Genomic DNA, 27138 nt, shown 5'->3' on the forward strand with positions numbered 1-27138 from the left:
CAGTGCTTTGGGATGTTTTACTATGTTAAAGGTGTTATATAAATGCAAGTTGTTGTTGTTGTTAAGTGGTAACTACTTGTAATGCAGTCTACTGGGAAATTTCAAAATTAATTTGCAATCTCCTCTTGTAGAAGTAGATTGTGTAGAATAGCACAGCTTATTCTGTGCATGGAGAACAGTGAGGGCCACGATTTTCTCAAATCGATGTGGGCTGGGAGCGGGTCAGGTGGTTTCTGGCTTCCAGTCCCACCCTCAACTGCATCCGGCCCACAGATGTGATTTTACATTGATTGACCTTGTTGAGCCCACCCTGCGGGCTTGCTGGCCAATTAAGAGGAAGCCGGTCAGATGACGTCATTTGATGATGCGTCATCTGCCGGTTTTCTTAAAGGGACCACGCACAATTTTTCTTTGACAGCTCATTTCTCAGTGTTTGACAGCATTGAGGTGTTGCAAACACTGACAATCACTGCACAAAGGTGAGCTCTTGCACCCAGGCTCGCCAATGACTCCCTCCATAGGCTGGAACAGATGGCAGCTGCAGGTGAGGTGACAGAAGTGATCTGTCACTGGTGAAAGTGGTTCTCCCAAAGAGGTGGCACTAGACATTGCTTTCAAAACTTGTTAGCTAAAGAAATGTGTAAATGCATTAAAAATGATTTTCCCAACATTTTCTTACCTCTGAGACTCACCAGTGCACCGTTGGATCCTTCACACCACTTCTGCAGCTCTCATCAATGCAGAAACATTACAGCAGACTCACAACACACCACACTTACCTGGCGTGGTGTCCGGGCGTCGGGAATAAAAAAATAGCCTGTCAACTACACTCAACTACCTGTTAAGAGGCAGGTAATTGGCTTTAATTCTCTTCCCGCCGCTAGGTGTCAGGTCCATGCACAAATCGGGGACCCGACACTTGGGGAAATTGTTTGGATTGTTGATCGGACCCCGCCGTCAATCAAAACGATTTTAACCTTTGACCCACCTCCAAACCTGCCCTCTCAGTGCTGATAAAATCGCAGCCATAGTGTTTGTCACTTGTAATTGCGAAGCAATGGTTCAACATTCTTTATTTTCCTTGTTGGGCTTTTGTACAAGAAGTAAACAGCCTGTTCTTCAAAGGTCACTGACTAATGCTTTGTGTGTATTTTTTAATTTAATATGCAAGAAATTGACATGCTCTTAGGATTTAATTTCATGGAGAGTGCATGCTATAGTACACATTTCATAATACTTGCAGATCAATGATCGTACAATGTTGTACAGTTCTACACATTAGGGTAAGGTTTGCTCAGGGACATGGCTGGGGTCATCCTGAGTCCAGAAGTGTGGGGGTTTGCTGGAAGGGGGAAGAGGTGCTGCAATAGGTCCTTGTCGACATTTTGCAGAATGCTGGGGTCAATTCAGCAGGTAGCCCAGGGGCTTTTCTTATTGTGGGGGCTTTGGTGGGTGGATGTGCAGCTGACCGACAGGACGGACCCCATCTCCCCTCGTGTTTCTCCATCTCCGTGTGCAGCCTATACATTAATTACTCTGATTAGGAGATGCCCTACATGGGTTTAGACTATACGTTTGTTGTATGAGGCGTTGGATTGCTCAAGCAGAGGAGGATACAACTTCTCGCTGTCAGCAGTGAGATCTGTGTGAGCTTACGAGTGGTTAGGGTTCCTTTTACTCATGAGCCATTGTCAAGTTTAAAAAGTAAAAAAAAACATGGTAAAATAAGTTCCTTTTGATGCCTGGATTTTCTAGAAAGAAGAAAAAAATAACTTGCATTTATATAGCACCTTTCACAACCTTAGAATAATCAGCCAATTAAGTACTTGTTAAAGTGTAGTCACTGTTGTAATGTAGGGAAGCATGGCAGCCAATTTGCGCACAGCAAAGCCCCATTACAGCAATAAAATAATGACCAGATAACCTGTATTTGGTAGGTTGTTTGAGTGATAACTGTTGGCCAGGACACCAGGAGACCTCTCCTGCCTCTTTGATTAATGCCACAGGATCATTTACGAGAGGACAGAGTTGGTTTAATGTCTCATCCATAAATAGCACCTCTGCCCAGTGCAGTAGTCCCCCAGTACTGCACTGAAGTGTCAGCCTAGATTATGAACTCAAGTCTTTTAAGTGAGGCTTGAACCCATGAGACACTACCACTGAACCAAGGTTGACACATTGTAAGCAGACAGTAATGGTGTACTGACAGCAGGAAATCAGAACATTTAACTTCCCAGGTAATTTCCGTTGCCAATCGAAAGATCAGGGTGGGCCATTCTTCTTAGTGTGGTCAGAGTATTAAAAAAAATCTAAATTTCGTTTTGAAACTCCCTTGATGCATATTGTCTTATTGTGAACCGGACAGTTGATTTTGTGATCGCCCCTTAAAAAAAAATTCTCTGTCATGTGGGCCGGCTGTTTCATTCATAGTGGAAATTGGAACGTGGGTTATAAGTTCTGCACCCTGTTCATGTTTACCCTATTCTCTGCCTTGCCAGTTACAATGTTAGCATTGCTCTCACAAATGCTAATACTACAGGCTTAAACTTACTGAAAATCTTTTGTTCGATCGCAGGTTTGCCTTCGATCTATTTTATTTTCTTTCCAGTTTTGAAGAAGGGTTTTGACCCGAAACGTCAGCTCAAATTTCTCTCCACGGATGTTGCCTGACCTGCTGAGTTTTTCCAGCATTTTCTGTTGTTATCTCAGTCCTAAATGTCGACCATTTAGGACTGAGATGAGGAGAAATTTCTTCACTCAGAGGGTGGTGAATTTTTGGAATTCTCTACCCCAGAGGGCTGTGGAGGCTCAGTCGTTGAGTATATTCAAGACAGAGATCGATAGATTTTTGAATATTAAGGGAATCAAGGGATATGGGGATAGTGCAGGAAAGTGGCGATGAGGTAGAAGATCAGCCATGATCTTATTGAATGGCGGAGCAGGCTTGAAGGGCCAAATGGCCTACTCCTGCTCCTATTTCTTATGTTCTTAAATGTTAAGTTCACTACTCACTGGAAAATCCAGCGCAATAAATTCCAACAATTCCAGAACGTTACTGCATCCAATAGAAATTGTCTGTATGAGGTGGGTTTCTATTGGAACGTTGTCATCAGTACCACTTAGCAAAAGCCAAGATGTGATGAATCTCAGCCTAGCTGACAGCAGTGGATAGATACAAAATGTAAATTTCCGGTCACAAGTCAGCTGTATGCACGAGATGTAATTTCAAGATGTCTACTTGTTAACATTTAAAATTTAACAGACATTCAGCTGGCAGTTAGCGGAGGTTTACTCGTGTAAACAAGCGTGTGTATATGTGTGCAGAACTCCATTTCCCTGCACGATAGAGTGGCACAAAGTCAGCAGCACAACAAAAGCCCCTCTCATCAAGTCTTACGCTGTCTCAAAGAAAATTCCCTGGCCTAGAAATTCATAGTGTTTGCGATGGCTGTTAGAGCCCGTTTTGGGGAAAAAAATGGTGGTGGCCTCACTTCCGCCCGCTGCCGGTGGGTCCCACAGCGGCCACCACTTTCGGCTGGGCGGCAGCGCTGCCGATGTCCATGCTCATTAGTGATATGGAGATTATGCACATCATGACGTCAGTGAGTGTGCAACACTCACCTGACACCCGGTCTGTCATTTTGGAGTGTGGCGCTCAACTTACCAGCCTGTGTTAATTACGAACAGCTGACCAAGCATTCACAAGCGGGAAGGAGCCTCCAGCAGTGCTATTTAAAGGGATCATCAGCAGCAACTTGCAGCTGACATGTTTGTTCAGTTTGACTGGCTCTGTGCAACTCCAGCAGCTTTATAAACTTCCTTCAAGATTCTAAGGTGACAGGGAGAGTTGGGGTAACTGGAGAATGCCTTCATTCTTATTTAAAGGCTTCTGCTCACAACACTTGCTCACAGTCATGGGAGCTCTACTTGCAGTCCCCTTGCGCTCAAGTATCTTCGGGAGAGGGAGTGGAGGCAGCAAAGAAGGGGAGAAGATGCATGCACAGGGAGGCGGAGGGCCAGGAGGGCTCACAACAGGAGGCCTTTTCCGCCTAGGGTCTTCAGAGAGCACTTCTCTTATCTCCACGTAACCGAGGAGCAGTTTATTAGGAGGCTACGCTTCACCAAAGAGGTGGTCACAGAACTCTGCCACCTCCTGCAACCAGGCCTGGAGTTTCAGAGCAGGGCAAACACAGCTCACCCACTAGCCCTCAAGTTCACCGTGGCTCTCAATTTCTTCACCAGCAGACCCTTCCAATCTGCAGCAGGAGACATAGCTAACATCTCCCAGTTTGTCGTTCATCGTTGCATCTGGGAGGTCACAGAGACTTTCTGCACCAGGAGAAGGGACTACGTTGTTGTCTCTCTCAGCAGAGAAAAGCAGGAGGAGTGCGCACATGGCTTAGCGGGCTTCCCCATAGTGTAGGGCGCCATCGACTGCACCAACATGGCTTTGCGGGCGCTGCATAAAAATCCTGAGATCTTCTGTAACCACAAAGGTTACCACTCACTTATTGTGCAGTTGTCATGTGACCACATCCAACGCATCCTGATAGTCAATGCCTGCTATCCTGGCAACAGTCATGATGCCTTCATCCTGCATCAGACCGGTGTGCCAGCAATCTTCCAGCCACCACGTCAAACCCAAGGGTAGCTGCTCAGAGACAAAGGCTATCTGCTCTGCACCTGGCTGATGATTCCCCTCTGCAACCCCAACACTCGTGCCCAGCACCCATATAATGAGAGCCATGCTGCCACCAGGAACATCGAGCAGACCATCGGGCTGCTGAAGCAAAGGTTCCGCTAACTTGACTGCTCGGGAGGAGCCCTCCAGTCTGCTGCATGCTCCACAACTTGCCAATTATGAGGGTGCAGCCTTTGCCAGCAGGGATTGTGGATCATCTCAGGAAGAGGACAAGGGAGAGGAGGAGCAAGAGGAAGAGGAGCAGGAGGAAGAGGATGAGGAGGAAGGGAGGAGGCAGGCAGCAAGACCCCCTTCAGCACGGGCTGTCCGTGAATGCCTCATTAGACTCCGATTCGAGTGAATGAAACCCCAGATCCGCATTTCTCACTACATCCCCATCAACCACATCTCCATCATATCGTCCCTCTGTCACGGAGCATCACAGCGTCCTCCTGGGCACAAAACTGAAATGAGAGCCACCACAAAACAAAGATTCCAAACAAAATTAATACATTTTAAAATAATCAATTCACATTACAATATCAACTAATCACCCTTGTGCGATCCCTTAGTGCCTGTTCTTTGGGTGCCCTTTCCTGCTTTGGTGCTCCTACACAGTGCTCCCCCAATGGCTGCAACGTGGCTGGTGGAAGGCTGCTGAGTTTCCGTGGTGGAGACTTCAGGTGGCCTTGCAGGGTGAACTCGACCAGCTCTGGACCTAGAAGGCCTGGCTGTATACTGCACCACCTTGGCATGGGCGGCAGCGGTCTGGGCTGGCTGGCTGACAGGCAGCGGGAAGGGCAATGGCGGAGTGGCAGTGGTGGGAATAGGAATGCTGTCACCCTGAGAGAGGACAGCAGGTTCCTGCTCCACTGACCCACTGCCACTCACCCGGCGGGGGGCGCCTCAGCATTCCTAGCAATCTGTTCGAGGACAGATTGCTGGCCTGCTGCGACACCCTGCAAGTCCCTTTCGACACTGGTAAAACCAGCCATGATGGCAGCAGTCTGACCTTGGGTGGCATCAAGCTGAGACTGCTTGAGAGCAGTCTGATCTTGCATGGCAGCAAGCTGAGACTGCAGGAGAGTGGTCTGCACTTCCACTGCAGTACTGAGACATTGGGTCACTTCTGCCTGTGCTGCAATGGCAGCTGCGACATCGTCCATCACACGCGGCATCATGTCTGGGTCAGCATGGTCTCTCCTGGAGTTGTCCATCATTTCCAGCCTGGAAATCATATGCTCCAAGCTCTGCGCAAAGTCCTGTCCAATGTTGGAGCCAGAGATCCCGCATCTACACCACCCTCTAAATTCTGCACAGAGCCAGTTTCTGAGCTGGTGTCTGTGAGTGTCAGATGCAGTGACGGTGTGCCTTCTTCTTCCCCTTCACTCTCCTCCATTTTTTCGGAGGCAGGATGTGCAGATGGCAGATGTTGGTCATCTGAAAGCAGAAAGGCACAAGAATCGGGTTATGGTGAGGGGAGGGGGTGGGAAGCAAGATACCCATGCATACAGCATGAGCAACTTGTAAATGAGAAGCGATTGTGGGATGAAGGGGAAGTGGGATGTGAGAAGAAGGATTAGGAATGAGCATACCGTTATTGTCCCCAAAGGCTTCAACTTCACCCATTGCCACGGCCTCGGTGACTTCTCCTCCATTGATGTCGAGCATGCTCTCCTCCAGTTGGCTCAAGGCCTGTATTGCGACTTGGCCGCCTCTCGTTTGCCACTGCTCCCAGTGATTGTAAGCTACCTTAGCCTGCAAGAGAAAGGGAAGTGTGTCAGTGTGTTTGGGTGATGTGCCTGCTGTAGTTAAACAGCTGTCAGTGTTTGCAAGGTGTGTGATGTGGGTGTGAGTGTTGCAGTAGTGGTAAGGTTGTGAGAGGTGAAATGAAACCATGATTGTGAGGTATGAGTGGTGATAGCTAGAGATTGTTGGTAGGTGAGTGATGGGGGTGTAGTGCAAGGAGCAATGAGTGAGGTTTGTGTTGCAAATGGTGGGATATGGCATTTGCTGAGGCCTTCACTCACCTTGACCTGCTGTGTGAGGTCATTAAACTTGCGGCACTGCATCCATGTTCTGGGGACCACGCTGTTGGCCGTCATGTATCCAGATATCTCTTGCCAGAGCCTTCTAGATGTATGGACAAATGGTTTCCTGCCAGTCTGCGGGAAGAGAACAGCCCGCCTCCTCTCCATGGCCACCACTAGTGCCTCCTCTCCATGGCCACCACTAGTGCCTCCAGAGCCGCATCTGAGAACCTTCAGGCTCTTTCCCTCTGCTGGTGCTCAGCCATACCTTCCAAGTTCAGTTGTGAATCCAAGTGGAGCTCCAAATACAAGGACAATGAGGTGTTGCTGCATCAAAGCACCTCCCCTTTAAGTAGTAGAGAAAGCCTAGGCCAAACATTACTTGCAATTAGACTGCACCCAATATTGGCCCACCCGTTGAGCAGTAAGCCAATGAGCAGCGTGTTTTGCGCTGAGTCTGCACTATACCTGGACCACTTTGAACCGGCACAGCTAAATAGCGCTCAGACATGACACCACCCGTTCTCGGGGCCATATCCAATTTTTAGGCCCCTTTGTTTTAGGAATTAAAAATTGGCCTAGATTGGGCTGTAGTAACCAATAAATAGACCACATAAATAATGTTTTTATTGACAATACTGACCGTGCTTACAAACTCCTTTGCTGCTGACGTATTTTAATGATGTAACCGTCTTTTTACTAACTTAATTAAATGAGTCTTGTCACAGTTGAGTCATTGCTTTATCTTCATTAGTTGTTGCTAAAGACAAATTGCATCTCCTGTGAGGTATAACACATGCACCTTTACCAGCCTCATAACTCAGGACACATATCATCACATACCTCATGGCTTTCGCACATAATTTAGTATCAAACTCATTGCAGTAATGTCCCCTGATCCAAGACTTAAACCTTCATTTATCAATGCTTGTCTGAACGCAATTAAATGTTAACACCTCTACTTACTGTTGAATACAATCTGTTACTGTGGTGATCTCATCATTACACGAGTATCCCAAGGCAATGTATGTTTTACAGCTGGTGACTTGCTGAATGTATTACAGTGCATTTACATTACAGCAGCAGCCTGTCTTCAGCAACGGTGCTATAGTGTGTAGATACAGCACTCATGCCCTGGCTGCAGGGAGTACCTCTTCAAGACATGGGCCTGGAAATTCGACGGTGCAGCGCCTGTTTAAGAGCAAAACTGGTGTCTAAGAATCCAACATGGCGGACGGGGTGCACACGCTCATTACCTGCCAGAAGTGCGCCGCCCGTCATATTGGATTGACCTGCTCAATAGGAGTCCAGGCGTATGGCAGAACTATTTAAATTGCTGATTAAAATATTTAGATGAGGGTCCTGCATTTGTTGTAGGACCCTTTTGTGTTATTGAGTTGCCCCAGTGCCTGACTCGCCATGTAATGAACTCGCCCACCAACTCATAGTGCTAGCAGGTAGGAAAGACCTGCTCTGACACCTTTGCTCCAACCAGGCCATGAGGTTACAGGCTTGGCTACTAGATGACAAGGGATATTCCCTTCAGACTTGGTTCATGACTCCCGTCAGACACCCGGGCACAGCTGCAGAGCTGTCCTACAATGAGAGCCAACTGCCACCAGAAATGTCATCGAGCAGACAATTGCCGTGCTCAAGCAACACTTCCATTGTCTGGACCATTCGGGAACAGCTTTACACTACAGCCTTGAGCGGGTATCCAGATATATGGTCGTCTGCTGCATGCTGCATAATTTTGCCACCATGAGGGACCAGTCCTTATCACCACCTGGGTTGCAAGGAGTGCAGGAGCAGGAGGAAGAGAAGCAGGAACAGCATCGACTACCAGTACCTTTAGATCCAAAAGCTTTCAGAGAGCAGCTCATCAAAGAGCGTTTCACCTGAAGCATCCCTCCCATCCCCAATACACCAACAGTCCTTCAATCCTCATCACTACTGTCGTTACTACAACCATCCGATTGCCTTCCTTGAAGATGCTTCAGATGGCCATGGCGGGTGACCTCGAGCAGCTCTGGCTATTGGGGGACCGACTGCAGACTGCAGCATCTCGGCATTGGCCTGGGGCAGTCTGGACCGGCTGGCTATGTAGTACTAACAAGATCACTGGTGTAGTGTGTGGCGCAGGAGCAGGCATGCTGAGAAAGGATAGCGGGTGTCTCGCGCATGAAGCTAAGGCCACTCTTCTGAGACTGTGCCTCAGCACTCCTAGGGCTCTGCGTGAGAACAGAGTGCAGGAGTGATGCAATGCGCCAGAAGGCCCTGTCAACACTGGTCCCCAAAACAAAAATGGCAGCTATCTAAGCTTCCATGACAGCAGAGCTGTCAGCAGAGGCACCATTACAGTGGACGCCCCGTCATGTTCATGGAGCTGACTGCTCGGTACTTGTTGGACAGAATGGTCTGCATGCTCTGCACGAAGCCTTAACAGACGTTCGAGTTAGACTCAACCATACTCTGAGCCATTGTGTGCAATCTTGCTGCCAGACTGCCCAGTGTATCTAGCATTTCCCTGTGTATGTCTATTAGCCTGCTTTGGTAGTCTGGGCCCTCAAAGTCAGCATCTGAGTCTTCTACAGCAGAGCTAGTATGTTATCTTGCCCTCTGGTGAGCTGGCACCTGTGGAATCCTATCACTCTACTGTAGTTTTTACACACTTGTGCCCGATCATTCACCATGTGAACACTCCATCTTTACCCTACCCTCTAAAGTACACGTGGTGCCGGTATCTAGGCTTGTACTTACTAGGGTCAATCGAATGACTGTCCTCCTCTTCCTGAAGTGGCAGAAATATCTCCACATTATCTGTACCTGAAATGAAAGCAAGGGAAAGGGTTAGCTTTTAGTGTGAAGGAAGAGCGGAGAGAGAGGTGTTTTCTGAAAGCAGCTATAGTTTGTCATGCAGAATATGTAGGGTGAGATGGAAGTAGGAAAGGAAAAAGAGGGATAGAGTGTGATGAAACCCTCCAGCATTTCCATTCAGCACAGCCATGACTCCCCCCTTGCCTGTGATGGGCAGCACCTTTTCTTCCACAGGGGAGAGGGTGTGCGGGCTGGCTCGGCCTCCTCCACTGGCAGTCTCCTGCTGCAGGTTGTGAGTAACCTTCTCCTGCAAGAAAGAAGGGAGTGTGTTAGTGATACTCTTGTGAGATGTTTAGAGAAGGTGCCTGTCATGGTAGAATAGTAGGATTGGAGTTTTTAAGGTGCAAGGTGTGAGGAAGTAAGGGTTGTAATAGTGCTGAGTGTCATAAATCTCATCCTCATAAAGAAACTACTCATGAAATAACGCTGGACGGCCAGCTGGTGGCGCCGTCCAAGGAGTATAAATACTCGGGCGTGGGCCCAGCTTTCCAGGGACATTTTGTAAGACAGGAACTAGTGAAGTACAACTAGACCTCCATGTTCTGAAACAAGTTGATTAAAGCCTTGCTTTATACTCAAACCAAGTGCGTAGTGAGTTTTATTACATCACTGAGTATGAGAGCCTGAGGAGATGGAGATGTTGTGAAGTGTGGGTGCAGTGATTGTAGGAGCGTGAAGGGAGTGGAGGAGGGGTGTACTGTGAGTAATGTGGCTGGAGGTGGTGGAGTTGTGCAGAGAATAAGAGAGCAGTATTGTTACCTTGACAACTGTGGTGGGGTCATTGAACTTTTTCCAGCATTGCAGCCATGTCCTAAGATCTAAGCTCTTAAAATTGTACTCCTCAACAACCTTTTCCAACTGGCGACGAAGGTGTTGCCTGAAAGACTTTCCAAACTCTTCAGTGGAGCAATATCTCCCTCCTCCTTTGTCCACCGCTTGGACCAGGGCCTCCAAATCAGCATCGGAGAACCTGGGTGCCATGTCGGGATCGCTTGCAAACATTTTTATTTTCCACATAATAGGCTTGCCAGCAAAGTTTGCCCCTCTTATTTCCTTTGTCACTTCCCCTCTGAACTTTCTATATTCAGCCTAGTTCTCACTTTTATTCTCATCCTGACATCTGTCATACGCCCCCTTTTTCTGTTTCATCTTACTCTCTATCTCTTTCATCATCCAGGGAGCTGTGGCTTTGGTTGCCCTACCTTTCCCCTTCGTGGGACTGTACCTCGACTGTACCCGAACCATCTCCTCTTTCAAGGCAGCCCATTGTTCGATTACAGTTTTGCCTGCCAATCTTTGATTCCAATTTACTTGGGTCAAATTCATTCTCAACCCACTGAAATTGGCCTTCCTCCAATTAAGTATTTAATTTTTTGAATACAACTGAATGTCTTGCTAGGCCATTTCATAGGGCAGTTAAGAGTCAACCACATTGCTGTGGGTTTGGAGTCACATATAGGCCAGACTGGGCAAAGACAGTAGATTTCTTTCCCTAAAGGACATTAGTGAACCAGATGGGATGAACCAGATATATAACATAAAATGTGTGTGTATGAATGAGCTATTTCTGTAAGAGCTGAAGATGTTGTTCATGTGGGCAAGGAATGTGTTTTTTAGCCCTTTAGGCCCCTGATAGATTTAGAAAAATGACAGTCTTCCTGGCTGTCCCAATCTTATATTTTCTGATGCTGACAATAAAAAACGGTATTGCAGTACCAAATCAATACTTAATTATCAGGAGGAACTACTCTTTCCTGTACTAAACCACAGAAATAACTACTTACATCTTTGATATTTAATTAACAATATTTTCTGTTTGCACTGCTGTCTCATTTTTCCCCATTCTGTCCTCTTCCACTTTGTATCGCTCTCTGGCGTATATTATTTTCACTTTAGTTGCATGATTTTCTGCCTTGTTGATAATTTGTTTTTAAAGTTTAGTTCCTTTTGCTTCTGTGTCTTCTTCTGCCTCCCTTTTCCCGCCTTTAAAAACATGGTTGCTAAGTCAGTGGTAACGATGTGACGAATGACGACACCAGAACAAACTTTGACATCTATAAATATCTCAAAAAAGAGTTGCAAATAGATGAGCATAATCATCGATGGCCCAATCTTGCCCAGTCAGTAAAATTCCTTTATGGCATGCCAAGGGTTAAATTGGCTCCCGGTAGAAATTCCTGGCAAGTTGGCTTCTACCTGTCCACACTGTTTGAGTGTCCATCAATTTCTTTTTTTGCTCTCTTTCCTCTCTCCATGTGAGAAATACTACTGGAAAAATGTTAAGAATATTGCTAAGAGATGTATGAATGAAGCAACACGGGAACATTTGGTATTCCACCTTTGGTGTGCCCTTCTGATTATGTTTAATAACCAGAGGTTGCAGGTGTGGTTGTGGGTTCTTTTAATCAGACTCAAACCCAATGTGTAACAAGCAAGTAAAGTTTAACAGCACAAAGAGCAAACAGCGCAATGTTCTTATTCCATTCTCCTTGCAACCCCATGATTATCTGGTCCCAAATACCCAGTATCTGGAGGAGGCAGCCTTTCTGTGACCCATGGACGAAAATAATGTACTGGCATAGCCCGGTAACCTGAATAACCCTACAGGAAGCTGATTAAGAAGAAAAATTGGACAAGTGTAATCTTTTATGTTTCTATTTCTATTTCATCTGACTAATGAAATGTTAATGAGGATTGAACTCAAGTCTAGAACTAAATCTGGGCTGTGTGCTGGCACTGAGCATTTATGTGCTAAAACTTAGTACTGTAGACCAAGGACATTTGCAGGCTCAAGCCCTGCTGTACTCAATTCCAGATTTCAGCTCTGTCAAGCATGGTCTTCTAGTAGTGGCAGAGAGAATCTAAGGATAAAGGTATGCTTGGGCTGTCCATGCCATCTCCTGGTAGTAACCTGGAAGTGGGCTGTGCAACACCCCTCCTCCCCCCCCCACAAAGCTCTAGTGGCTTCAAACATCAGAACTAGGAGCAGGAGTAGGCCATTTGGCCCCTCGAGCCTGCTTCACCATTCAATAAGATCATGGCTGATCTTCTACCTCAACTCCACTTTCCTGCACTATCCTTATCCCTTGATTCCCTTAATATTCAAAAACCTATCGACCTCTATCTTGAATATACTCAACGACTGAGCCTCCACAGCCCTCTGTTGTAGAGAATTTCAAAGATTCACCACCCTCTGTGAGAAGAAATTTCTCCTCATCTCAGTCCTAAATGGCCGACCCCTTATTCTGAGACTGTGACCCTTGGTTCTAGACTCCCCAGCCAGGGGAAACATCCTCCCTGCATCTACCCTGTCAAGCCCTGTAAGAATTTTGTATGTTTCAATGAGATCACCTCTCATTCTTCTAAACTCTAGAGAATATAGGCCTAGTCTGCTCAATCTCTCCTCATAGCTCTCCTCAATCTCTCCTCCCTTGAGCTGGATAAAAAGAAAAAAAATTTGAGAAAAGGGAGGGAACTAACCTTCAAACTATGCCCATCGAAAAGAACATGGTTTAAAGAAAAAGTTGAGAAATGGGCTTGTGGACGATTTTCAGAGTTGATTGTGACGGAACCTCAAATCTTAACAGAATGTTGAAAGTCAAGGCACTGATAATTCAGCAACTTTAAATTCTAACACCACATTTTGAGGAGCAAATTCATTTGCCCTCACTGAACGTCTAATGTAAAAAGCAATAGCTAAAATGCCAAAAGTAACTCGGAGAAGGCAACGGTTTCAATTCCACCTCTGCCACTTTCATTGTCATGACAGACATTCAATTTCCACCAGCCCTAGCAAACCGACAACATAGAATTTCAATTACAATATTAATTTATTTCTCACTTATTTTCTCTCGGTGGGAATTCATTACGTTTATGATTACCAGTTTATGTATGTTACGCACCTATCCTTTTAAAGCAAAATAATATCTGACCATGGAACACAGCACTAATCACACCGAGGAATTTAATTCTAAGCTAGTTCTTTCTACCCAAGAGCTGTGAGAGCTGCTCTCCAATTAGTAATTCGGCCATCAGTTGCTAATCCAAGAAAATGCAATTTTTTACATTTTTGTTTGGATTTATTCAGGCTTTGAGCTGTTGCATTTTATTTAAAGGTTAATGGGCTGAAGGCTTGATTTCATTGTTAGGGTGTTGGATAGTTAACTGTGTAAGTACAGTATACTACAATCAAAGTGCAGTGCAGTGCAGTGCAGTGAAGGGAGCAAATCAGTTCTACTATAAATGGTGGTCTGACACGGGTACCTGCTGTAGAGCAGTGCGTGTTAGAAGCTCTGCATTACCTTTCATCTCCATATTACTCTCTGGTCAAGGAAAGAGTGACATGGGCATGAATAAATAGAACTCTGCTCACTAACTTCAAAACACCGGTGACATTTTGAATGTCAGCAAAAGCCAGCGGATATTACTGTAACTTCAAAAACGGGACTGACTGCCTCTGAGCATTCTGAAATTTACTCTGTGCCAGTTACAGTTATGCTACAACCAGTGTACAGCCAAAGTGGTGTAACACTCCTCATAGTGGTCTCATGCTGCTTTTGTAGAAAACTAATCATGCTGAGATTGCTGCAGTCTGCTGCATAGGTGAGTGGTTATTGGTACTCCTGACCTGTTGCCCAGTTGTCCACGTGTTTCTTTTTGTTGGAAAAATTAAGGTGGAAGAGATGATGTAAGCTGGTTTTCCCTCTGTTTCTATCACTTTGCCATTAGAGTTATAATTAAAGTCCTGCTCATCCGTATTTGTTTTAAAAGAACGGACTCAGCACTTGCTGCTTTCTATTGTTCTCCAGGCAGTGGGCAAATAAAATGGCCAGTGCAGCGCATAATATTTCCTCCCACAACCTCTACTACAAGAAATACAAGAGCAACAACATCATGGGAAAACCATTACTTCTAAGTTCCCCTCCAATTCACACACCATCCAGACTTGGACATAAACCGCTGTTCCTTCATTGTCGCTGGGTGAGCAACCTGGAATTCCTTAAGTAACACCATTGCGGCAGCACTATCACCACAGGAACGGCAGTAATTCATCCCACTAGGGATGGGCAGTAATTGCAGAATTGCCAGTGTCATCCATGTCCCATGAACAAATAAACGATGTACTGTTTGGATAAAATTGCTACTACTACTAGTAATCCCAATGTCCACTCCAACCCAGGGAAAACTGTACTCATTATTTCCTTTATTCTGTTCTAGTGATTATAGCAATCAGCCAATTCATAAAATGCAGCATAGCGAAGAGGGCATATCAGTAATGCCCGGTGTTGAAGTGAATCATTACATTACATAAATGTTCTTTGTGTATGATGCCTTCACAGTAAAAAATAAGGTGAGGCTCTTCTCCTGATATACGCAGTTTCTATTTAAAGAAGAAGCAAGCTGTTCCCAAAATAAGTGATTTTTAAAAAAAAGCATTCTTCAGGATGCGGACATCGCAGGCAAGGCAGCATTTATTGCCCACCCCTAGTTGCTTTTGGAAAGGTGATGGTTGACCTTCTTCTTGAGCAGCTGCAGTCCATATGATGAAGATACTCTCACAATGCTGTTAGGTAGGGAGTTCCATGATTTTGACCTAGGGACGATGAAGGAACAGTGATATATGTCAAAGTCCCGATGCTGTGTGACTTGGAGGGGAACTTGGAGGTAATTGTGTTCCGATTACGCCTACTGTCCTTGTTCTTCTAGGTGGTGGAGATTGCAGGTTTGGGAGGTCCTGCCAAAAAAGACTTGACGACTTGCTGCAATGCATCCTGTAGATAGAACTCTTTGCAGCAATGGTGCACTGTGGTGGAGGGAGTGGATGTTTAAGCTGGTGGATGGGGTGGCAATCAAGCAGACTGCTTTGTCTGAAATGGCGTAGAGCTTCTTGAGTATTGTTGCAGCTGCACCCATCCAAGCAAGTGAAGAGTATTCCATCACACTTCTGACTTACGCCTTGTAGGTGTGGAGATGCTTTGGGGAGTCAGGAAGTGACCACTCACCACAGAATACCCAGCCTTTGACCTGCTCTAGTAGCCATGGCTTTTATGTGGCTGGTCCATTGAGCTTCTGGTCAATGGTGATGCCCAGGATGTTGATGGTGGAGGATTTGGTGATGGAACTACCATTGAATGTCAAGGGGAGATTATTGACCTCTCTCTTGTTTGAGATGGTCATTACCTGGTGCATCTGTGATGTGAGAGTTAGCACATTCAGGAGAAGAGGGGAAGGGGAAGAAACATCCTTCCAACACTATGATGTACATAGGACTATGATTGCTATTTTGAGAGACAACAGGGCAGAGCTGGCACCTTGTGCCCTCCGCCCAGCTTTACCTGGTGGTACAGCCGAAGAAGACCAAAAATGGTATGTTTAATTTTATTTTTGTGGGGCCAGAAGGTGCCTGAGTTTAGAAGAATGAGAGGTGATCTCATTGAAACATATAAGATTCTGACAGGGCTTGACAGGATAGATGCTGAGAGGCTTTTTCCCATGGCTGAAGAGTATCGAACTAGGGGGCATAGTTTCATGATAAGGGGTCGGCTATTTAGGATTGAGATGAGGAGAAATTTCTTCACTCAGAGGGTTGTGAATCTTTGGAATTCTCTACCCCAGAGGGCTGTGAATGCTCAGTCGTTGAGTATATGCAAAGCTCAAATCGATAGATTTTTGGACTCTAAGGGAATCAAGGGATATGGGGATAGTGCAGGAAAGTGGAGTTGAGGTAGAAGATCAGCCATGATCTTATTGAATGGTGGAGCAGGCTCGAGGGGCTGTATGGCCTACTCCTGCTCCTAATTCTTATGTTCTTATGAGGTGTTTCTTGAAAGCTCTTGAAATGTACACTTGTCATTCAGCATCTGAAAGAGAATGACAAGTTAATATTTTAGATGGAATCCTTAAGGTAAAGGCATGGAAATTCCCTAGCTTAACACCGTGTGTTTACCCGGATTCTTCAAAAAAATGGTGGCCGCCTCGTTTCTGGCGTGTGACATGGCGACCGGCATTTTGTGGACAGCCATAACGCTGCCATTGCCACCGCTGGCCTCTAAAATTCAAATGAGCAGATTGTGACGTCAATCGGCGTACAACACGTGATTTGATTTAACGCCACGACTGCTATTTTGGACATCGCCACATGCCATAACACTCGCTTCTAACTCCGCACAGAAGAATGTGCGCATAGTAGCCCTGTAGAGATGCTGTCAGCGCTTCTTAAAGGGACACGCACATCTTTCAGGTAAGTTTGGATTTCAGCTTTTGGACTTTTTAAATATTTTATTGAAGTAGTGGCTTGGTGCAATACATTTTAAAAGTGCTGGATGTTTGCAAGACTTTGGATGGTAAAGAAAGGCCTCTGCGAAAACAGAAAACGCTGGAAATACTCAGCAGGTCAGGCAGCATCTATGGTGAGAGATACAGAGTTAACGTTTCAGGTTGAGATGCTGCCTGACCTGCTGAGTATTCCCAGCATTTTCTGTCTTTATTTCAGATTTCCAGCATCCGCAGTAGTTTGTCTCTGAGAAGACCACTAGCTCACAGTTCTGGGAGGCAGCAAAGGGGTCAAGCTGCTTGCAGAAGGAAGAGGAAGAAGCAGAAGAGGAAGAAGCAGAAGAGGAAGAAGCAGAAGAGGAAGACCCAGAAGAGGAAGACCCAGAAGAGGAAGATGCAGAAGAGGACAAAGCGGAAGAAAGGATGCCCCTTTCTGGCCAGGATATCCGGGATGGAATCATCTGCTTGGGGTACCAGTGAACACAACCCCAATTCCCCTTTCAATATTTGTCCCACACCTGCCCTTCCCTCTGTTACTGACCATCACAGCATCCTCTTGGCCACAATGCTGAAATAAAAGCCACCACAAATCAAGCTTTCCAATCCACCTTTATCCATATATGCATCCAATATTACATCAAAAAATCAACTGATCACCCTTGTGCATTCCCTTAGTGACTGTTTTGTGTGTGCCTTTGTCTATCCTACTGATGTCATGCAGTGCTACCCCAGTGGCTGCACATGGCTGGTGGAAAGCTGCTGACTTTCGGTGAGGGACACCGCAGATGGCCTTGCAGGACGACCTCGAGGAGTTGGTGGCTGAGAGTGTCAAATCAAGTGACGGTGTTTCTTCTTCTTCTACTTCTTCTTCTTCTTCACTCTCCTCCCTCTTCTTGGTCAACTGCTGGCTGGGGTTCTTGGATGTCTGAAATGAGGAAGGCACAAGGGTAGGGTTGTGGTAAGGGGAGGGGGGAAAACAAGAGATGCATGCTTACAGCAAGTGCAGCTTGTACATCAGAAGAGATTGTGGGATGAGAGGGAAATGGGATGTGAGAAGGGGGATAACGTCTGAGGATACCAGCATCTTGTATACTTTCAGCCCTGCCACTGGCCAAGGGCTCAGCCCTGCCAAGAATGGCCTGCACTGTCTCCTCCAAGGGGGTGAGGTGAAGCTAGGAATGTGAGGTGTGCCTCATGTTTGGTACAGATTGTTGGTAGATGAGTGATGGGGGTGTGGAGGTTGGGCACTGGTGAGACTAGTGGTGCTGTTGGTAGGAGAGGGCTTGTGAAGATGCATTCACTGACCTTGACTACTCGTCTGAGGTCGTGAAACTTCTTTGGGCACTTGAGCCAGGTCCTGGGGCGACATTGCTGGCAGTGACTGCCTCGGTGATCTTGTCCCACATCCTTCTTTCTGGAGGGCCTCTGGCCTCCTGTGGGTAGAGGACCTCTCTTTGAGTGTTCACCCAAAGCTGGTGTGCTGCGTGCGAGACCCTGGGTGCCCTTTCCCTGGCTTGTTGAGCCATTTGTTTTAGTGCTGAAGCACTTTTACATTTTTTTTACATACAGAAGGCAGTTCAGCTTTACGAGCTGAAGACTGCCATTTTGGAATTATTTTTAACGTTTATTTTTTTTTCAGAAGGCAGTTGAGCTCTAAGGGCTAATGACTGCCTATTTTTAAATGATTTTTATTTTAGAAGGCAGTTCCCCTTTAAGGGCTCGAGACTGCTTTCTAAAATGACAGCCTAGCTTTAAGAAAACACTGTCTCGCTCCAGGGACACTACGGCCATGCAACGTTGAGCCTCCTGCTGAGTGCAGCGCCTGAAGCTAACCTCGCCCCACAGTGGTACCGCCCGTTTTCGGGCTTTATCGGATTTCTAGCCCAAAGTGTTCTGAAGGAGTATCCCATCCAAAATATTAGCTGAGTTTTTTAGATATTGACTAATCAAATCAAATCAAAAATCAAATCAACTTTTATTGTCATTGTTAGTGCACAAGTGCAGTACAACGAAATGTAGGCTTGCGGCTCCCGAGAGTGTACATTTAGATTAAGACATTTAAACATTCAACATACATTTGGCTTGTAATACATAAACATAAACATAACCATAATAAAGTGCATTGGCAGATGTGCAGGCTTTAGAGTTTATTTGTGGAGTTCAGTAGGATGACAACCCTGGGAAAGAAGCTGTTCCTAAATCTGGTCGTACGGGTGCGAATGCATCTGTAGCGTCTCCCAGATGGCAGGAGGGCGAACAGACTGTGGCTGGGGTGGGTAGGGTCTTTGATGATGGACCGTGACCTCCGTAAACAGCGTTTCTGGTATATGTGCTCTATGGTCTGGAGGGCCTCTGGCCTCCTGTAGGTAGAGGACCTCTCTTTGAGTGTTCACCCAAAGCTGGCATGCTGCGTGCGAGACCCTGGGTGCCCTTTCCCTGGCTTGTTGAGCCATTTGTTTTGTGCTGAAGCACTTTTACATTTTTTTTACATACAGAAGGCAGTTCAGCTTTACGAGCTGAAGACTGCCATTTTGGAATTATTTTTTAACCTTTATTTTTTTTTCAGAAGGCAGTTGAGCTCTAAGGGCTTATGACTGCCTATTTTTAAATGATTTTTATTTTAGAAGGCAGTTCCCCTTTAAGGGCTCGAGACTGCTTTCTAAAATGACAGCCTAGCTTTAAGAAAACACTGCCTCGCTCCAGGGACACTACGGCCATGCAACGTTGAGCCTCCTGCTGAGTGCAGCGCCTGAAGCTAACCTTGCCCCACAGTGGTACCGCCCGTTTTCGGGCTTTATCGGATTTCTAGCCCAAAGTGTTCTGAAGGAGTATCCCACCCAAAATATTAGCTGAGGTTTTTAGATACTGACTAATCCACTGTGCACTCCCAGTATCTTCTGCTTCTTTTCAGGTTTAGAGCATCTAACCGTTTTATCTGAGTAATTGCATTTATAGAGCGGCTTTAACATAGTAAAAAGTCCCAAGGTGCTTCACAGGAGCGTTATCAAACAGAATTTGACACCGAGCCACATGAGATGTTAAGACAGCTGACAAAATTTTTGGTCAAAGAGGTAGGTTTTAAGGAGTGTCTTAAAGGAGGAGAGAGTGTTGGAAATGTTTAGGGAGGGAATTTCAGAGCTGAGTGCCTAGGCAGCTGAAGACACGGCCGCCAATGGTGGAGCGATTAAAGTTGGGGAGGCTCAAGAGGGCAAGAATTGGAGGAGGTCTTGAGATCTTGGAGCGTTGTAGAGCTGGAGGAGGTTACAGAGTTATGGAGGGGCGAGGCCATGGAGGGATTTGAAAACAAAGATGAAAATTTTTTAATTGAGGTGTTGCCGGTCCGGGGGCCAATGTAGGTCAGTAAGCACAGGGGTGATGGGTGAACGGGACTTGGTGCGAGTGAGGATACGGGCGGCAGAGTTTTGGATGAGCTCAAGTTTATGTAGGGTGGAAGATTGGAGGCCGACCAGGAGAGCATTGGAATAGTCAAGTCTAGAGTTAACAAAGGCATGGATGAGGGTTTCAGCAGCAGATGAGCTGAGGCAAGGGCGGAGATGGGCAATTTTACGGAGGTGGATGTAGGTAGTCCCACTGATGAAGCGGAAATGTGGTCAGAAGCTCATCTTGGTGTCAGATACAACACCAAACAGTCTGGTTCCGCCTCAGACAGTCGCCAGGGAGCAGGATGGAGTCGGAACGGAGTTTGTGCCGAGGACCGAAGACAATGGCTTCGGTCTTCCCAATATGTAGTTGGACGAAATACCTGCTCATCCAATACTGGATGTCGGACAACACGCTTTTAGATGTGCTTTTTACTTCCAATGGTTCAAATATTATGACATTTACATTGAAGATAAAGGCACAATAACGTTTCCTGAAATCTAGACTTTTTTTAAATTGTGAGTTTGATGTGTGTTAGTTTATGGGGAAAGGATTGATATTCAGAAGTGATCTAATTGTCAGGATTATTGAGTATGTACTTGCTCTTGAAGTTGTGTTTTGTACCATTCAAGATTTTATTTCCCTGAATACATGGCATCATAGGTAGTACACTACAAAAAACGATTTTTGCAATACTGTCGGAATTGTCTGGTCAGAAAACAATATTAGGCCCAATTAGCCTTTATCTTCTGATGGACCACAATCCCACTTTGCTCCTTCTCGCTGTAGCCATCAATCCCTTCTGATAGATCTGAATCCCACTTTCCTTACTCTCACTATATCTGTTAATCCCTTCTGATAGATCTCAATCCCACTTTACTACCTCTCACCATATCCCTCAATCCCTTCTGATAAATCTCAGTCCCAACTTTCTACCTCTCAACATAACCGTTAATCCTTTCTGATAGATCACAATCCCACTTTACTGCCTCTCACCATGTCTCTCAATTCCTTCTGAGAAATCGCAGTTCCCCCACCTTCACTTACTCTGAAAATTCATCCAAATGCCTCTTGGACTCATTTATGATCTCTGCTTCAACAAAAGAAAAGACTTGCATTTATATAGCGCCGTTCATGACCACCGGACGTCCCAAAGCGCTTTACAGCCAATGAAGTATTTTTTGATGTGTAGTCACTGTTGTAATGTAGCAGCCAATTTGCACTCAGCAAGCTCCCACAAACCACAATGTGATAATGACCAGATTATCTGTTTTTGTTATGTTGATTGAGGGATAAATATTGGCCAGGGCACCGGGGATAACTCCCCTGCTCTTCTTCGAAACAGTGCCAAGGGATCTTTTGCGTCCACCTGAGAAGGCAGACGGGGCCTCGGTTTAACGTCTCATCCGAAAGACGGCACCTCCGACAGTGCAGCACTTCCTCAGTACTGCACTGGAGTGTCAGCCTAGATGTTTTGTGCTCAAGTCTTTGGAGTGGGACTTGAACCCACAACCTTCTGATTCAGAGACGAGAGTGCTGCCAACTGAGCCACTAGTCCTCCTTGGTGAGTTATTCCACAACTTGTTGCATGAGAAGGTTCTTCCTCCTGATTGAAGTTTGTGCTCCTAATTTTCTAATTCTTAACATACGTTCTGTGGTATTTTAATCCATTACTACAGTGGACAATTTTTCTTCATCAGCTTTATGAATTCTCTTCATAAACCTCAACACTAACAGATCTTGAAATTTATTTTAAACGAGTTACCACCTCTGCTAAAATAGATGAAAGAGAATTTCAAAAACGTTAAGCATTTGTACGCTATTATCGCACAATGTAATTTCAAAGCCCAGCTGACCTCTCCTCCAAAGCCACAAGATTTCTTTGCATCTTAAATTGATGATGTAAGTCACCAGGTACAGGCTCAGTAATTAAGCATTATCCACTGCATTATGCAGAGGTTATGATACATTTATTTTAAAACCACTATATTTAACTCAGTTGAAATAGCTGCAGATAATATGTGAGTGACTACAGATGGTATAAATGTGTTAAGAAGATTCATCCATGGGGACAATGCTTTTTGTAAATTGGTATCATGCTGGTGTTACCTGTTATAGCTGCCATCACCATCCTGAGTATAAACATAACTGCAGAGTGGAAAACCTGCAGAAACAACATTGGCCCAGAAATTCGGGCCCCCACGGGTGAGTACGCACGGGGTACTCACCCGTAAGCCCAATGGAAGTGCCGCATGCGTGGGAAACTGGCACTTCCGTTCCCCTGAATGAAGGGGTTCAGAGGTCGAATGCTTGCGCAGGAGAGGCTGCGCGTGCGCATCGAACTTTGTGTTGTTTTGCAGGTTCTCCCGGGAGGGTAAGTCTCCAGGAGTTAGACATGTAAGGCTTGCTTTTTACAAGGTAAGTGGTGAATTAATTAAAATTAAAACATTTTTTCCACTGGCTTATTATTTTTAAATACTTCAAAGCAAGGTAAGTTTATTTTTAGCCCCGTTAGAAAATAAAATTATTTTTTTCAAAAATTTAAATTATTGTTTAAAATAGTTATTTCATGTAATTTATAGTTTATTTAAAAAATGTGATGTTTTTTAAAATTTATTTGAAGATTTAGTGATGTTTTGGGGCCCGTAGTATTTATAAGTTTGACAGCACTTCCTGTCAATCTTATGAATGGAGCATTCCCTGCTCCCCATGGCCCACGTGGTCCCAGGGGACGCATCGAACTAACTGCGCCCCTGGGATACGCAAGCACTGCGCGTTGGCAGCTGGACCAGGCCCAGGATCGGAATTCCACGAGGGCCCACAGCTCAACGGCCGGCGCGCAGGTTGGGGGCTTGCAGCCGCGGGAAGCCCCCGACCCGAATTTCTGGGCCAATGTTACTTTCTCTTTCCTTTCAGAGTTGGTGGATTTACTGCACTTTGTCAGCACTTTGTTTTTCTTTCAAACCTGTTTTAATTTTGAACCCGATACCTAGGTTTTCTGTTTTCCAGCTCTCACATTTTTGGGGACTGCACACCTTAGTTATTCAACATCCCTTATTTCCTTAATGTTGTTTATTCAGCAATTATTCCTCTGATACTTCCTCTCTGTTTTTTCCCCTTTTTCTGATCCTATTATTATGCTTGTCCATCTCTTATTTTTCACTTATGAAGAAGGGTAAGAACCTGATGGACCTGTCCTTTGTGTTCTTGTTTCAGATTACCAGCGTTTGCAGTATTTTGCTTATTACTTTCTGAATACTGGCCCCATATAAATGCAGTCAGTGATATCCCTGTAGCATTTTGTAGTTGAAACCAGTTACTCACCATACTTAAGGAGTGATAGTTTGTACCTTGTTTGATATTTCAGTTTTGAATTGGACTGGCACTGTATTAAATAGCTTCTGGCGTCACGTAGTAGGTGTCTTTCCTTGATTCGGAGCAGATATGTGCAAGAGTTTTAAAAACAGTTAAGCTATAAAATATTAAAGATAGCACTTCTGTGTTTGTTTTCTGGCAAATCCAGTGACTTCAGATCTGATAAAAGTCATTTTTGTTTTCCAGCTATTTCATGTGGTCATCCAGGAGTTCCTGTAAATGGTGAGCTTTTTGGAGACAAGTTTACCCTTGGTTCGGTAGTTCGCTACTCTTGTGCCAAAGCTCGAACTCTGATTGGAAATAATACTCGTGTTTGTCAAGAGGACAGTCGCTGGAGTGGTTCTCTCCCTCATTGCTCAGGTACATTAGATATATATTGCTTAATAACACAAGCAGCATTGAAATGGTCTTTGCCTCAAAGACTGGGTAATGCAGTGGACTAGAGTGATTTCCCTGGAACTCTGGGCCCAGGATTAGAATCCAGCTCAGACTGCTGACATTAAAGGCTCTTCCTTGGCTGGCATTATTAAGGGTTATAAAGTGAATGACTTGGGGCAATCTTACAAAGGATCAGTGCTTGTACCTCAGCTATTCACAATCTACAGCAATGATTTGGATGAGGGGACCAAATGTAATATATCCAAGTTTGCTGATGATACAAAGCTGGCTGGGAATGTAAGTTGTGAGGAGGATGCAAGGAGGCTTCAAGGGGATATAGACAGGCTAAGTGAGTGGGCGAGAACATGGCAAATGGAATATAATGTGGAGAAATGTGAAGTTATCCACTTTGGTAGGAAAAACAGAAAAGCAGAGTATTTTTTAAATGGTGAGAGATTGGGAAATGTTGGTGTTCAGAGGGACCTGGGTGTCCTTGTACACAAATCACTGAAAGTTAACATGCAGGTACAGCAAGCAATTAGGAAAGCAAATGGTATGTTGGCCTTTATTACAAGAGGATTTGAGTATAAGAGTAAAGACGTCTTACTGCAATTATATAGGGCCCTGGTGAGACCACACCTGGAATATTGTGTACAGTTTTGGTCTCCTTACCTAAGGAAGGATATACATGCCATAGAGGGAGTGCAACAAAGGTTCACCAGACTCGTTCCTGGGATGGGGGGATTGTCCTATGAGGACAGATTGAGTAGACTAGGCCTATATTCTCTAGAGTTTAGAAGAATGAGAGGTGATCTCATTGAAACATACAAAATTCATACAGGGCTTGACAGGGTAGATGCAGGGAGGATGTTTCCCCTGGCTGGGGAGTCTAGAACCAGGGGTCACAGTCTCAGAATAAGGGGTCGGCCATTTAGGACTGAGATGAGGAGAAATGTCTTCACGCAGAGGGTGGTGAATCTTTGGAATTCTCTACCCCAGAGGGCTGTGGAGGCTCAGTCGTTGAGTATATTCAAGACAGAGTTCGATAGATTTTTGAATATTAAGGGAATCAAGGGATATGGGGATAGTGCAGGAAAGTGGAGATGAGGTAGAAGATCAGCCATGATCTTATTGAATGGTGGAGCAGGCTCGAGGGGCCGAATGGCCTACTCCTGCTCCTATTTCCTTTGTTCTTATGTTCTTATGTTTCTATAGGTTATAAGTCAAAAGCAAAAAACTAGCCAACATTTAGTACTGATTGGCAGTCTGGAAGAGAAATCACAAAGATGGAGACTGTGAGAAATGAAAATGTCACAGTGTTGCAGCGGGAAGTGCGTTCCTGCAGTTGAAATACAGCTAACACAGAATGGGGGGTTGGTCGGGAGTCATTTTAACTTTCGGCAGTGGTGTAAAACAAGCAATATCAGATTGGTCACCCATTATTAAGCTGCCCAATTTACCTTTCCAGGAAAATCGAGTGGGGTGTATTCTACCTGGCAAGGCTTGACATTTGGTCCCAAAATTGCATCCTCCAACAGAAACCACTTCTCCTTCACAAAAAAGGTTTAGAGAAATCAGTGACATGTGGAGACAATTGAGGCAGAGTGACTGAAAGCATGAGGCAAACACTAGGGGGTGATTTTATCAATGGGGATGTGATGGAGGCGAGACTGCTGCTTGTTGGGTTTTAGTCCCGCCGCCATCGACGTCTGGCCAACCCACGCTATTTTCCCTTGATTGATGGGCGGGCTTAACAGGCCAATTAAGGGAAAGTTGGTGACACAGAACATCAGCGTATGACGTTTCATCTGTCAATTTTTGACAGATGAATTGTCATCGTTTGACATCAGAAGCTGTCAAACACTGACATTCTCTGTTCTTTGGTGAGTCCTTGTACTCAAGACTCACCAAACCTCTTTCCTGAGCAGAAATCAGATGGCTGTTGCATCGGAGAACGCAGCAGCCATTCTGTCACCTCTGCCGTGGCGATGAGGCAGCTCCGCAGCCTAAAGGGATGAAGCCTGGAGGAAGAAGCAAAGGTAAGTAATCTTATTAAAACACTTTAGAGTCACCTCGCACACTTACCTCTCCACACTTGCACTCATTACTCACCTGCACACCAGACATCTCAGCCTCTCCGACCCCCACAGACCAATGGCTCACCTCGCTGACCCTGGCGAGGTTCGGAGCCATCAGGAAGCCCACACTTTAGGGCTCAAAATAGGGGTTAGCCAAAAAACTGCCTGTTAACAGGCAGTTAATTGGCACTAATCCCCTTCCTGCCTCGAGGAGATGGGACACGGCGCGGGTCGGGTACCCGCCTCCTGGGAAGATGGCACGGAGGCGGGTTGGAGGCAGGATGGGCACCCGCTCCCAGATTCTGCCATTTTCCCAGCAATCCCGCCTCCATACCCGCCTCCCCAGGGCTGGGAAAATCGCCCCCATAGAGAAGGGAATATCAATATCAATGGTGTGGAGCCAGTGAGAGGGGAAAACAGTAATGAGGAAATCATTGTCCATATTTTTGTAGGTAATAGTGCACAGAGACGCCTTTCTCCTTGTTTCAGTTGAGTTGACTGTTCTGGTGGTTCAGGTGATCTTTAATGGTCCCATAATACTACTTTGAAGAAGAGCAATGTTCTGGACAACATTCCTCCCTCTGCCAACACCACCAAAAGGAACAGAATAACTGGCCATTCACCTCAAGTCTGTTTGTAGAATCTTGTTATCTACAGAATGGCTGCTGTGTTCGACTGATATACAAAAAAGTAGTTCATTGTATGTGAGGTGCTTCGAGACATTTCTGAGAAACATATAGAGGCCCTATATAAATGCAAGTCTGCTATTTTTTCTTTGTTTCATGAGCACTCCTGGGCAGGAACGTGGAGTTGATGTCGAAGATCAGCCATGATCTTATTGAATGGCGGAGCAGGCTCGATGGGCCGTCTGGCCTACTCCTGCTCCTAATTCTTATGTTCTTATGAAAGGAGGAAGGGAGCTGATGACTTCTACCAGTTAGAAGGAGAAGAGGGGACAACCAGGTTCAAGAGTGACAAATGGGAGAGGACTAGGGAGGCAATATTGGGTAGGAGCAAAGGTCAAATGGGAGAGCAACAACTGAAAGGAGACAGAGAGAGATCAGTG

General features: G+C 45.5%; 1 protein-coding gene across 1 annotated transcript in view; it reads left to right on the forward strand.

Annotated features, from left to right (window-relative positions):
* Window positions 1-27138, forward strand: part of csmd1b (CUB and Sushi multiple domains 1b) — a 1295488-nt gene that overhangs the window by 1155463 nt on the left and 112887 nt on the right. Inside the window, exon 51 of the mRNA XM_085996460.1 lies at window positions 23803-23976. Within this exon, the coding sequence (XP_085852586.1) occupies window positions 23803-23976 (174 nt within the window). The remainder of the gene's footprint in view (window positions 1-23802; window positions 23977-27138) is intronic.

The sequence above is a fragment of the Somniosus microcephalus genome, chromosome 9 (genome assembly GCF_052327205.1).
Source record: "Somniosus microcephalus isolate GS21.2 chromosome 9, FLI_Smic_1.0, whole genome shotgun sequence".
NCBI lineage: Eukaryota > Metazoa > Chordata > Chondrichthyes > Squaliformes > Somniosidae > Somniosus > Somniosus microcephalus.